The 13,840-nt window shown below is 42.0% G+C and overlaps 1 protein-coding gene across 6 annotated transcripts in view; it reads right to left on the bottom strand.

The window, feature by feature from the left end:
• ERLIN1 (ER lipid raft associated 1) overlaps nt 1-13,840 on the bottom strand; it is a 54,631-nt gene that overhangs the window by 21,701 nt on the left and 19,090 nt on the right. For 5 of the 6 annotated variants that reach the window (XM_032796456.2, XM_032796460.2, XM_032796457.2 and 2 more), the window contains 2 exons: nt 8,153-8,234; nt 7,111-7,157 (listed from right to left, as the gene is read on the bottom strand). The exons of the other annotated variant lie outside the window; for it this stretch is intronic. In XM_032796456.2, coding sequence (XP_032652347.1) covers nt 7,111-7,157; nt 8,153-8,234 — 129 coding nt within the window. The remainder of the gene's footprint in view (nt 1-7,110; nt 7,158-8,152; nt 8,235-13,840) is intronic. 6 annotated transcript variants of the gene reach the window in all.

Below are 13,840 nucleotides of genomic sequence, written 5' to 3' on the forward strand. Positions count from 1 at the left end.
GATCTGTGTTAAAATGAGCCAAACATGACTCTTCTCAACCCACACACCTGTGTTAAAGCCTATGTGAACCCAAGGGCAATGGACAAACTGTTGGTCAGCAAGAAGAAGGGGAGGAAAGGCTTTGGGAAGAAAGGATGTTGTAAATCTTATCTAGATAAAGACTAGAAATAAGGGTGAACTTGAAGGGTAAACTCTTAAAAGGGTTCATTGCTAATACCTACCTGACCATGTTGGAGCCCACCAATACGGGTCTAAGCATCCCTAGGTTTAGCCTGTTTAAGTATCTTGATCAAATGTGTATAAATGTTTTGCTACTGTTTGGATGTAGTAAATTGCTTATTATTAGGCTTTTCAGGCATGTTTTGAGCAACTGTACCTTTTAGCTTTTGAATTGTTTATAGCAACCAAGGACACAGCCATTTCAACTGCATTAACTCAGGACTATTGTGATAGAGAAACCTTACACTTCCAAAGCACTCAATGGAGTTGAAAAGCAGTCTACTCCCTATGAAAACCAATTTTTGCTGTGTGGTGGGCCCTGACATTTCAGATAGCTGGTGGGGTTGGGACGCATAAAAATGTACATTGCTCGTCATCCTCTACAGTGTCTTCTGTCTGGTAAAATTAAAAACAGTACTATCTAGTTCTAGACTGACACTGTGGTTCCTTCTGCTGGAAGAGCACCAAACTGAAGTCTGTCCTCTTAAACAACCCTCACATTTGACAGCAGGACTATTCATTGATGGTAATCCATACAAGTGTCCTGGAGAAATCTCCTCTCATGAGGGGCTCCTACCCCTTTTACCCATGTGCAGTACATACATTTAAATTCTGAAGGGCTGCAACCTGAGAGTCTGACAATATATGCTAATGGATTATCCTAATACCAAAAGGGACCTGTCACAGAATTTATGGTTTGGACTCAGTTCAGGGTGAACCTGTGCAACACAGATGTAGTTCACACACTGTATACTGTGTTGACTGCTGTAGCAGAGGCATTATCACCCAGTAATAAAAAACAAGTACCAGCTAGTGTAATATGTTCAGACTGTAAGGGTCTGTGATGCCTTAACAACCACCTCCCTTGGTGTAGTGCAAATTCATTTTGCAGTGCAGATTACAAGCCTTTATGCTATTAAGCCCTTTTGTCCTATGTGTGGGAACTAGCAGGTAAATGGGCTAACTCAGTGCTTTATGTGGTTAAAGTAAAAGCTCATACCAGACATGGGGAAGTGAGCAAGAAAAACAGAGTGAATGAAGCTGCTAATAGCCAGGCTTCAGTGTGATCCCACGCCCATTTATCCAGTTCTTGCCGTTACCAATTGAGCACAAGCAAAAACCATTGATTTAGTAACATTGCAAGAATCTGATCCAGAGATATCCTCTTACACAAAAAGTAATGCTTGGGGAGTTAAATGGTAAATCACTCCTTCCCAGGGAAAGTTCCATCACAGCCCATTAAAAGGGAAATGTTAAGACAGGTGCATGATGTGCCATTGATGGCCCACCAAATGCTGATACCACTTATCAGCGACTAATTAAGGCAGCCTGGTGGCCCCATTGTAAAAAAAGATGTAAAAATTCATGTTAACAATTGCCTGGTTTGTGCTAAAAAGCAATCTACCAGGGAAAACAAAACATGGATTTATCCAGGCATAGCAACGGGGCAGGTTCATGCCAAATGAGGGCATACTTTAACAAGCCAGCCCAAAGTGCAGATTGGCAAGTAGAGGACAGAGTGATGGTGCAGTGAACACCGGGAAAAACAACAAAACATTTCTGGCACCTAGAGGGCGGCCCACTATATAAATACAAAAAGCCAACCCTGCAGTTTATCTGGTATGAATAGAAGCAAGATAAAAAGCAAGGATCAATGAGTAGATGCTACTCAGCTAAATTTTAATCAAATGAGGGCTTACTGATATGTGCCCTTTTGCAGGGGCGGCTCCAGGCCCCAGCACGCCAAGTGCGTGCTTGGGGCGGCATGTCGCGGGGGGCGCTCTGCTGGTCGCTGGGAGGATGGCAGGTAGCTCCAGTGGACCTCCCGCAGGCATGCCTGCGGAGGATCTGCTGGTCCCGCAGCTTCGGTGGGGCACTCTGCGGGTCGCCAGGAGGGCGGCAGGGGGCTCTGGTGGACCTCCCGCGGGCATGCCTGCGGGAGGTCCACCGAAGCCGCGGGACCAGTGGACCCTCCGCAGGCATGCCTGCGGGAGGACCACTGGAACTGCGGGACCGGCGACTGGCAGAGTGCCCCCCGCGGCATGCCGCCGTGCTTGGGGCGACGAAATGTCTAGAGCTGCCTCTGCCCTTTTGAGAATCAGGAAGGGTAGAAATAAAGGTGGGACAAATACCATACACTGGGGCACAGGGGAGAAAAAAGAAAAACTCACAATGCTCTAAGGTGAAGGTACGACCCAGTAATGAATTGGTATTACGGTCCCTTAAAGAAATGCTGTGCAATGATGTTCAATTTATATATGTACCTGTCGTGTTGAATTTGACTTGGTTGCAGCTGACAAAAGTGTAGTGTCTTGGCCACTGTATGGCAAAGTGATAGAGGACTATTAGAAAGGCTTTCTTGACAGAAATGTAGAGGAAAAGGCACCAAAATCAATTCAAAGACAAAACCGATGGAGCCTATCCACTAGTGCTGTACAGGGTGGTTTCAAGCAGGAATCAGGTAGACATTGAGACCCTGTGGGAACACAACCGGGCATTCCAACACACGTTGGCTGTGGACCTACAGAGTCCAACGAATGAGCACAGCAAAGAACATAGTAAGAACTTCAGAATGTATATAACATGCATGACGTAGTTAATTCACTGAAGGAAGTACAGGATAAAGTAGATGAAATAGATAACCAAACTAATAAAGATCAAAGCAGGCCAATAGCCAGGGCCATAACATGTTGTGTGTACAGAGAAATATGCTCTAGATAAAAATCAAGGCCATCCTCACTCATACAGAGCAAGGTAAATTGCCCTCATCACTACAGAGAAATTAAAGACTTGGTATAGTATTCCTTATCCCACTCATACTATCCCATCCAATAACTGCAGAACACCACATTCAAACCATTATTAGAGTGCTACAGCTGGGAGTACTGGAAGACACTAACCCATAAGTTTTTAAGAGAATTTGTTTCTCTTCAAATACTGTTGCAAGATAATGACAAGGTCTGGGAAGCCTTGGACTTGTTCTGTTGCTCACAATTGGGGACACCTGCAGCTGTAATGTCTTACAGACAAGTTGTCAGCATGCGGGCTCACTCTGGGGGAGCCATCTCCAATCTGCACAGTGCTGGGGAACTGGTGAAGTGAAAACCTCTTACACCAGGAATGGTAAATATTGTGCAGGTGATGGAAATAAACCACTTCTAGTGTGGACCCAGAGTCTCCCAGTGGCCAATGTTTTATTTCACAACAAAATCCACTGTACCTAAAATATAGGCTGAATTCAGATTACAAGAGGATGCTATGAAAGCAGTACCCAAGTGTGGGCATCCTATTCTTCCCTTGAGCCTGGATCTTAAAATATTAATAGCCAGGAATAGGGAATTCAGGAGTTAACTAGCCCCTGGCGGTGGAACAAGCACAAACAAAGTCGATTATATCCATGGTAACTATGGTTATTTAAAGCTAGGGTAGTTAATGTAAATTGTGGTAACAAACTTTGATTTTGTATTTTCAAGTTTAATGGTTATGTAAGATGTTGCAAAATCATAAAAGTTATGTTTAAAATGCTTAATGTAGTAAAACCCACATAGCATGTAGGTTTTTAAGGCAGAGAATGTAGGATAAATACAAACTAAAGAATTAGAGTTAGCTTGAATTTAGTTAAGGAAATAGATGTGTTGTAAAGAAAGGCCCTGATTAGCAGGTAGAAGGAAGGCCTTGAAAGTAACAGGTCATAAGGTCAGAAGGAATGAAGTAAGGATGAAGTCTGGTTCAAAGAATAACTAATGCAATAAGGGGAAGTTCTAAAAAGAAGGCCTCTGACCAATGTGAGTGACTGCAGATAGTTTTAAATAAAACAAAGAATCTGTCTTAAAGTGAGCCAACATGGCCTTTCCCAATCCACACAGCAGTGTTAAAGCCAACGTGAACAGAGGGGCAATGGACAAATTGTTGGTCAGCAAGGAGAGGAGGAAAGGCCTTGGGAAGAAAGGAAATTGTAAATCTTATCTGGATTAAGATTGGAAATAAGGATCAACTGTCTCAAATGGGTTTTCAGCTAAAATTAGTAATTGGAAATGATATCACTTATTTGTTGAAAGGTATAAAAAGTAAACTCTTATAAGGTTCATTGCTAATACCTGCCTGACCATGCTGGAGCCAACCAATACAGGTCTAAGCACCCCAGGGTTTAGCCCATTTGTTAGTCTCTTGATCAAATGTCTGTAAATGTTTTGTTACAGCTGGATGTAGTACACTGATTATTTAGGCTTTTAAAGGAATGTTTAGAGGAACTGTATAAGTGGCCTTTGGATTTAATACAGGAATTTATGGTTAAATTAGTGCCATGGTGACACCCTGCATAAATAATATTAATCCCAACAGATGGGGGTTCAAAAACCTCCCCTGGAAGCCTATTCCAGAGTTTAATTACCCTTATAGTTCGAATGTTTTTCTTAAATATCTAACTTAAATCTCCCTCGCTAAAGATAAAGCACATTGCTTCTTTTCCTACCTTCACTAGACATGAAGAACAACTGATCACAGTCCTCTTAACATATTTGAAGACTGTTACAGGTTCCCCACTGCCCCTGGTCATCTTTTCTCAAGATGAAACATGCCCTGTTTTTGTTTTTTTTTTTAACCTTTCCTCACACATCAGGTTTTCTAAACCTTTTATCATTTCTGTTGCTCTTCTCTGGACTTTCCAATTTGTCCACATCTTTCCTAAGGCATTGAGCCCAGAAATGGGGACAGTACTCCAGTTGAGGCCCTGCCACTGCTGAGTGAACCTGGACAATTACCTTCCATGTCTTACATAAAACACTCCTCTTAATACGAGGGCTGCCCAGAGGATTCAGGGGGCCTGGGGCAAAGCAATTTCAGGGGCCCCGTCCATAAAAAAAAAAAGTTGCAATACTATAGAATACTATATGCTCGTGGGGGGCCCTGCTTGCAACCTCTTCCCCCAGCTTGGTGTCATCTGCAGATTTTATAAGCATATTCTCCATTCCATTATCCAAGTAGTTAATGAGAATAATTACTACTGCATCCAGGAAAGACCCCTGTGGCGCCCGACCAGATACACCCTCCCAGTTTGACTGCAAATCACTGATGACTACTCTGAGTACGGTCTTTCAATCAGTTTTTCACCTTTATAGTAATTTTATTTGCTTATGAGAATGTCATGTGAGACGGAACCAAAAGCCTTATTAAAATCTACTTACTATCACATCTACTGCTTCCCCACTCTGCACTAGACCAGTAACCCTGCCAAAGGAGTCAAGTAAATTGATTTGGCATGATTTTATTCTTGACAAATCTATGCTGGCTACAGGGGGTGCCTGGTATATGTCTCCCCCTTATTCGTTGTTTCACATATCCATCGCTCATCAATAGAGGAACTTGTTTTGATTCATGTCGGTCCCAATCCGCATATCCATCGTTTGCAGTACTGTACTGTAAGTTGCAAATGATGGATATGTGGACTGACATGAATTGGAACACGTTCCCCTACTGATCAGCGATAGATATGCAAAATAAGGGATAAGGGGGAGATGTACACATCCAGCCCCGCTTTTCCCAGAACTTGACCCACACCATCCACCCAGCACTCCAGCCAAGGAGCGGAGGCTTGCAAGCCCGCTCTGCTCCCCTGCACCCCACCAAGAGCGCTGGGCGCAGCGGGACAAGCTCCCATGCCCCGCTTCCCGGTAGGAGCACTGGGCGCAGCAGGAGAAGCTCCCACACCTCAGCAGAAATGGCAAGCAGAGCAGAAGCAGTCCCCAGGCCCCAACCCCACTCCTGCCCATGCCACTGCTGTACCAGCAGGTCCCAGGTACACATTATTTTGGTATACGTGGCCCTTTTGAAGAACACAACCCTGACATATAATGGGGACCTGTTGTGTTCCTTATTATTCTCTAGGTACTTTCAAACTGATTGCTAACAGTTTGTTCCAGCACCTTTTCAGGTATCAAAGTTAGGCTGATTAGTCTATAATTCAAGAAAGGTGTTTCATTTTGTGGCAGGATCTCATTAACTGACCCACAGAAACAGGTGGAATATTACTGATTTATGCCATAAAATATACAGGATGTGCAATATAGCTAGGTTAATATTTCAGAAGAACTTTCAGCTCTAGAATTTTCCAGACCCAAGAGGCTGATTTTGCAACATTAACAATCCATGAACACATGTATAAATAAAGCACTCTGGGATACTTTGTGAAGATAAGCACTGCACACATGATGCATTGTTACTGCTGCTTTAACTAATACTTAGACAGCACTTGGATATTTAAATGCTACTGAAGTGCTAAACTTTACTTACAAGGTTTGCATCTTGTACAACATTCATCTGCTCTTTTACTTCAGAGAAAGTTTCTGACCACACAGACTGACAATTAGTCTACGATGAACCAGATCCTGGCTTTTTGTCAGGGTTCATTCCAAATGTGCAAGCCCAATCCAAGGGGATGCTGATCTTATTTCCCCATGGAAATCAGTGGTTGAGTTTCTATCATTAAAGAGCGAATTCCAAACTAGAAGCACTAAGAGGCTGGTTAAGGGAAAGAATGAGTGATGGAGGATTAGATAACAAGAGAAAAGTAAAACAAGAGAGAAAGACAAGAACACACGCTGAAGAAAGCAGCACAGATGCACAAACAACTGCAGAAAGTCAGTTCTGGCCCCAGCAGGGAGCAATGTAAGAGCAACCTTTACTATTCCCACCCATATCCACTATGTTTCCAGACAAACACTCTGAACAAGCTTTATGTCATATCCAACCCCCCTCAAAAGCTACTCAAAGGCCTCTGCCCATAATTCCCAGCCCCCAGGCCTGAGCGCCTCCAAGTGAATCAGCCATAAGTTGAGAATTAGACCTATCACACTGGCTTGCCACATTCAGAAAGAACATACAGGAGCAACATACCTCGTCCCACAAGGCACGTTTTTTACTTCATCAGTTTGCAATGTTGTCTGAAACAAGAGACATGTAATCAGGGCTCACAGAGAAACTAGTCACTGACCAGACAACAGCCAAGCCCTAGACAGGCCCTTGTAGAACTTTCTAGTTCAGTTCAGGCCATACGCTCACTGGAAGCTCAGCACTCATGCTCTGTAATGGTTACTGAGAAGGGTGGGGGGGAATTCACTAGGAGAACCACCACTCTTCAGGTTGTTGGGGGCTGTGGCTCCTATAGGCAGGAAGCAGAAAGAACTTTTCTAGCACCCACTCCCTGTGATGGATGAGGAAGAAGAGGATGGTGCAGGGAACTCCATTCTCTTTCCCCCTTCCTCTTCTTCCCTCAGTGCCCAAAAGGATTGCAGCCACCTACCTGGCAAATGGCAAAGTGAATGCTTGCAGATCCAGGCACTAGGAGGACACATGGTGTCAGCAGTGGAAGCATCCCAAGGCAGGAGCCCCAGGGTTTTTGTTTGTGCTAGTGAAGAGCTCTCGATGGAAAAACAGCATGGAGCCCACACTCATTTGCAGTGCAGGGTGTTTCCACATTACATGCTCTCAGGAAGCCACCAGTACCTCTAGCCACAGTGAAGTAGATGACTTCATTCAGCCCTTCCAAATTCACTGTAGTGGTAACAATTCAGGGGAGGGCAAAGCATAACAAAATGCAATAGACCAAATGTAGGCCATAGTAATCTACTAAGTCGTGCACAGCCACCATATGCAGTGGAGCCTGGCTTCTTGCAGCAAAATAGATCATTGATTTCTGGGACCTGCAGCTGCTTCAGGCCTTGCTGCATACTGGAAGCTGAAGTACTATGGGCACACCAGGGGTTGCACCCCAACATCAGAGAGGGTGGCAGCTATAAACTGATCAGTGTGCTCTTATGCTACTGAGAACTGGATAACATGGCTTTTATTTAGACAAAATTCCAGCTCCACTTTCATACTTGACAGATATCTTATATAACCCCACCCTATTCCAGCTCCCCTGTGAGAAGGTACTAACCTGCACTGATTTGAAGGTGGTAATGAATGGGAGCATGATGTGATAGCCTGGTCCACTTGGGCTGCTTAATAAGGCACCACCCCTGCGAAGAGACAAATGGGTCAGTTCTCAAGAAGCTGAAGAATTAGATGTACTGACTCTTCCAGACCTCTGGTAAGCATTCAAAGTACTGGATAGACATGGCCACAAGCTTCTACAGGTCAATAAGTCTCAACAGCTCAGACAAGCTCTACTAGCCTGCTTGTTACCATAACTTATAATAGGAGGGTGAGAATGATTATTTTGCTCACCCACCAAAAACGAGTCACTTGCCAAAGCAAATCAAATTTGATAGGGCTAAATTAATACATAGCGTTATAGAAACATATGGTAAAGAAAATATACTTGTGACCTAATAGGTCACTAGACTAAAGTGTAAGCTATTCAATTCAGACTAAATACAAAAAGTTTCCCAGGAATTATTGATTTCATCAGCTCTTTTATGGGGTACTGGTACAAGATAACGTTTGCCCTGTACTTGCTGCGCTGAGTCTGCCAACTTCACACCAGCGACGTACAAAATATGCAGCTTCCAATTAGACCAGAGAGGTATTCCTGCTAAGCCCTTTCCAGTAACACAACCCCGTATAGACCTTCAGTAGTACCTGAGCTAGAATTTAAAATAAACCAAAGCTGCTATCAGAGACTATCTTCCTTCTAAAACAGAGCTTTAAATCAGCAAGCAGGAAACTTTGATTTAAATCATTAATTTTAATAGTGTTTTGCATTTGTACTTATACTTATTCTCTTTAAAAAAAAGAAAAAAGAAAAAAAAAGGCTGATTCTCATTGGTGGGTAACCACTAAAACATGTTGATTTGCAACTAAACAGTCTTTACAATAAATCTGATACTTCTATTTGCTAATCAGGAGGATTTACTATTTAGGTAACTATTTAGCTTAGAGTAAAAATTAAAATCTGAATAAGTTTAAGAAATGCATCATTCATCATTTTCTTTTTAGTAGATTAATGAAAATTAAAAATCAGTTAAAAATGCACAAAACCACCATTTCAAATTTTCAGTTAAATAAAACTACCTTGAATGTGCAGGATACGTAAGAAAAGTTTGTGAAAACATGTCTTGCATTTAAACCTGATTTATTAAACAAAAGAAGTATCTGCAGTTAGTGAACTGACCTGACTGTCTCTGGTCACTACGTCTTTCAAGACTTTAGAGCTAGTATATCTCATTTCTCACACCTAGTTCTTATTCAGAGATTGGAAAAGGAAAAACAAGCTATTCTTTATCAAATCCCAGTTAGTCTCAAACTTTGAAAGAGCTAGTCATTGAACTGAACTAGTTGAATGAAATGAAGAAAATATTCTCTCTGTACCTGTAGTCGATGTTTCTGCTGTCAGAAGATTAGCACTTCAGCAAACTCTGGTGTCAGGTGCTTAGCCAGTGACTTTCACCAATTCAGTGGTGTCACTTTCTTTAAAGCTTGGCAGCAAGTATGTACTGCTTAATATTATTTTTATTTAATTTAGAGTTATTTTAATAGATTTTAAGTTTAGGTCTTCGCATAGGTTGTCACTTTTGAACTAGTTTTTTTTTTTTTTAAATAAACCTAGTGAAATAGAATAATTTATATACATTCAATTTTCGTTTAAAAAAGGAACAGCTAGACCACGGCTATCATGAACAAATGTATGCAGTCAGAGGAGCACTGCACACCAAAATGAAATTGGGATTTGAAGCTGATATGAGTGTGTGCTGGAAGCCTCTGTTGTGTTGTGTCATGTGGTCCCCTCTCTCCCCCTGCAAGCTACAGTGAGGTGGCACATAGTGGAATGAAGTTTTAACTAACTGAACTTTACACACAAAAAAAACCACTCCTGAAATTTACTTGCTGACCAGCTTTAAGCATCATTCTGTGAGAGCACAAGTACCATAGGAAACAAAGAGATGCCTAATAATTGTGATGTTGCAGTTGCATTCTGGGGACGTTCCCAGGGCAATAGAGAAAAGAATTATATTGTTAGTTAAAACTTATTTTTGTGCTGAATCCAGCCAAGTTTCAGAGGCTATGCCTACACTACACAGCTTTAAGTGACATGGCTGTGTTGCTACAGCCATGCCACTAAAAGCTGCGCAGCATAGCCGCTGTTTGTTGGCTCCTACCGACAAAAAACTTCCATTGTAGCCGCTGTTTGTCAGGAGTCGGGAAGAACCTATCAAGCAAGGGGATGGTTGTTTCAGGATAATTAGTTTACTTCCTAAATTGTGCAAGTTATAAAAAGGATCATGGCTAAAGATGGATCCCAAAGAGAAGTAAGAGATTACAGCAAAATTTATTAATTCAGTCAAATTATCAAGGGGTTGCTAATTACTTTCCCAGTGAAAGCATGCTAACAATGTTAACATCAGAACTGTACCATCTGTTTATACAGAGCACAATCCCACATTCAGCTCTTTTCTTGCTGTCTACATTTCTTCTACCTTACACAACCGATCTACCAGCTTCCCAAGGTACATTTACAATATGACAGAGCTTGACCATAACAGAATATCCTGCTTCCCTTTTTCCTGGGCACAATGCAAGGCCCATTCACTCTCCTCAGTCCCTTAGGAGTGGCTGGAGAGGAAGCATCAAACTCTGAATATGTGGGGTAAGGGGGGAGGAAACGTCAGAGGGATGGTGAATAATATAGAGAATATTATATACATCAATGGTGCGGCCTCATGTGGACACTGTGTATAGCACTGGTCACCCCTTATCTCCAAGAAGATGCTACAGAACTAGAGGGGTTTCACAGAAGAGTGACAAGAGCGATCAAGGGCCTAGAAAAAGACTCGTGCAAAGAGAGATTGCAAAGACTGGGATTGTTACTTTGAAAAGGAGACTAATAAAAGGGGGCATGACAGAAGTACCTAAAATGACGACTGCTCAGGGAGATTGGAAAGATCTGTTTTCCTTGTCTCAACATAAGAACAAGGGGACGCACAGTGTAATTAAAAGGTGGAAAATTCAAAACGAACAAAGAACTGCCTTATTGTACAATGTGTGATTAAACTGTAGAACTCACTGCCACAGGAAGTAGTTGAGGCCATGAATTTAATAACCTTAAAAAAAGGATGAGACATTTATATCTCATTTATTCTTGGGATAACAAAAATATCCAGAGTTAGCATACTAAATGACAACAAACATCGTGGTAGGGACATTAAACCTACTGCTTCAGGATTTAAGCCAATCTCTAACTATTAGAAACCAGGATGAAAGCAAACATGGTGACAGATTATTCTACATCCGCTACTGAAGGTTCTTACACCTTCCACTGAAACACCTGCGCTCGCCCCATCAGACACAAGAGACCAGGCCAGATGGTTCTGGGGTCTGATCCCATCTGGCAATGCCTATGTATAACCACCACATGTTATAGGCCAGTGGTTCTCAACCGCTTGCAGCCCAACCAGTACAGAGATGTGGCCCATGTGACATCTTTAGGGCTATACAGGTAGCATTGGATGTGGCCCACATAACACATTATGAGCCGCATATACGGCCCATAATTGTAAATAGGTTGAGAACCACTGTTAGAGACAGAAACAATTAGAGTGACAGCTGGATCCTTTTAATAAGGATGCATGTTGCCATCAAAACTGCCCCGTCTCCATCTGCTGGATGGGAAGAACTAGAACCCCTACTTTTGGACTGGGAAGGAAGAATGAAGAGTGTGTGCCAAAGCTTGAAGTACTCTCCATGGTCCTCAGTGTTTTATCACTATCTGTGCTCTATTCAAAAGGAAGGGGTATTAAATCTAATTTGCAGAGTCCTTGGCAGGACTTTAGAAACAATTAGTACCTAGAGAACAGCCCGAAGCAATAAACTGCCAAGGAGGGCAGGAGACTATCCATAATTCCAAGCATGGATAGATATTCAGGTGACAAGAGTAATAAAATAAAACAGAGGGAAAAAAGCCCAGCCTGGATTATCCCAAACGGTTCATGACAGCGAGAGCTACAGTATTAAACTACAGAATCATCTCCTAAGCAAGTGGCAGGAGCCCCACCACTTGAGTCACTGGAGCTAGAATGGAGAGCGCCCTGGAGGGAAAAATCCAGCACAGGCTCTGCAAATGGGATGAAAGTGCTGAGTTCACGCCCCCTAATTTCTACTCTACCATTCATAGAAACTGCTTCCAAAACGTGAGGACTAGATAAAACCTTTCACACATAGGTTTGAGATAAAGAGTCTGTGAAACCAAGCAGTGGCAGACTTAATACATTACACAACCACAGTGTCCACACCATCATTTAAGGACTTCAGCTCCTACAAGCCCAATCATGGCACATATTTCTCTACTGGATCGGTTTTTGCAAATTCTCGTGTACATGTATATAGTTTCCCACATCTTAGTCTCCTACATCTAGGCATGAGGTCTTAGGACACATTCTAAAACCACAGTTCCCTCCAAATGAGAAGCAATAGATGCATCAAACATTTTGACCACAGACAAAATTAATGACTGGAAGATAGCTAATGTAACGCTAATATTTAAAAAGGGCTCTAGAGCTGATCCCGGCAATTACAGACCGGTAAGTCTAATGTCAGTACTGGGCAAATTAATTGAAACAATAGTAAAGAATAAAAATGTCAGATAACTAGAAGAACATAAACTGTTGGGCAAAAGTCAACATGGTTTCTGTAAAGGGAAATCATGTCTTACTAATCTATTAGAGTTCTTTGAAGGGGTCAACAAACATGTGGACAAGGGGGATCCAGTGGACATAGTGTACTTAGATTTCCAGAAAGCCTTTGAAAAGGTCCCTCACCAAAGGTTCTTACGTAAATTAAGTAGTCATGGGATAAGAGGGAAGGGCCTTTCATGCACTGAGAACTGGTTAAAAGATAGGGAACAAAGGGTAGGAATTAATGGTAAATTCTCAGAATGGAGAGGGGTAACTAGTAGTGTCCCCCCAAGGGTCAGTCCTCAGACCAATCCTATTCAACTTATTCATAAATGATCTGGAGAAGGGGTAAACAGTGAGGTGGCAAAGTTTGCAGATGATACTAAACTCCTCAAGATAGTTAGGACCAAAGCAGACTGTGAAGAACTTCAAAAAGATCTCACAAAACTAAGTGATGGGCAAAAATAGCAAATGAAATTTAATGTGGATAAATGTAAAGTAATGCACATTGGAAAAATAACCCCAACTATACATACATATATGAGGGCTAATTTAGCTACAGCTAATCAGGAAAGAGATCTTGAGAGTCATCGTGGAAGTTCTCTGAAGACATCCATGCATGGTGCAATGGAGTCAAAAGCAAACAGGATTTAGGAATCATTAAAAAAGGGATATAGAGAATAAGATGAAGAATATGTAGTTTCCCTTATAAATCCTGGTACACCCACATCTTGAATACTGCATACAGATGTGTCTCCTCATCTCAAAAAAGATATACTGGCACTAGAAAAGGTTCAGAGAAGGGCAACTAAAATGATAGGGTTGGAACGAGTCCATGTAAGGAGAGATTAAAGGACTAGGACTTTCAGCTTGGAAAGAGAAAACTAAAGGGGATATAGATAGAGGTGTATAAAATCATGAGTGATGTGGAGAAAGTAGATAAGGAAAGTTATTTACTATTCCATAATACAAGAACTAGGGCCACCAAATGAAATTAATGTGCAGCAGGTTTAAAA

Source organism: Chelonoidis abingdonii, chromosome 15 (genome assembly GCF_003597395.2).
Source record: "Chelonoidis abingdonii isolate Lonesome George chromosome 15, CheloAbing_2.0, whole genome shotgun sequence".
Classification (NCBI taxonomy): Eukaryota; Metazoa; Chordata; order Testudines; family Testudinidae; genus Chelonoidis; species Chelonoidis abingdonii.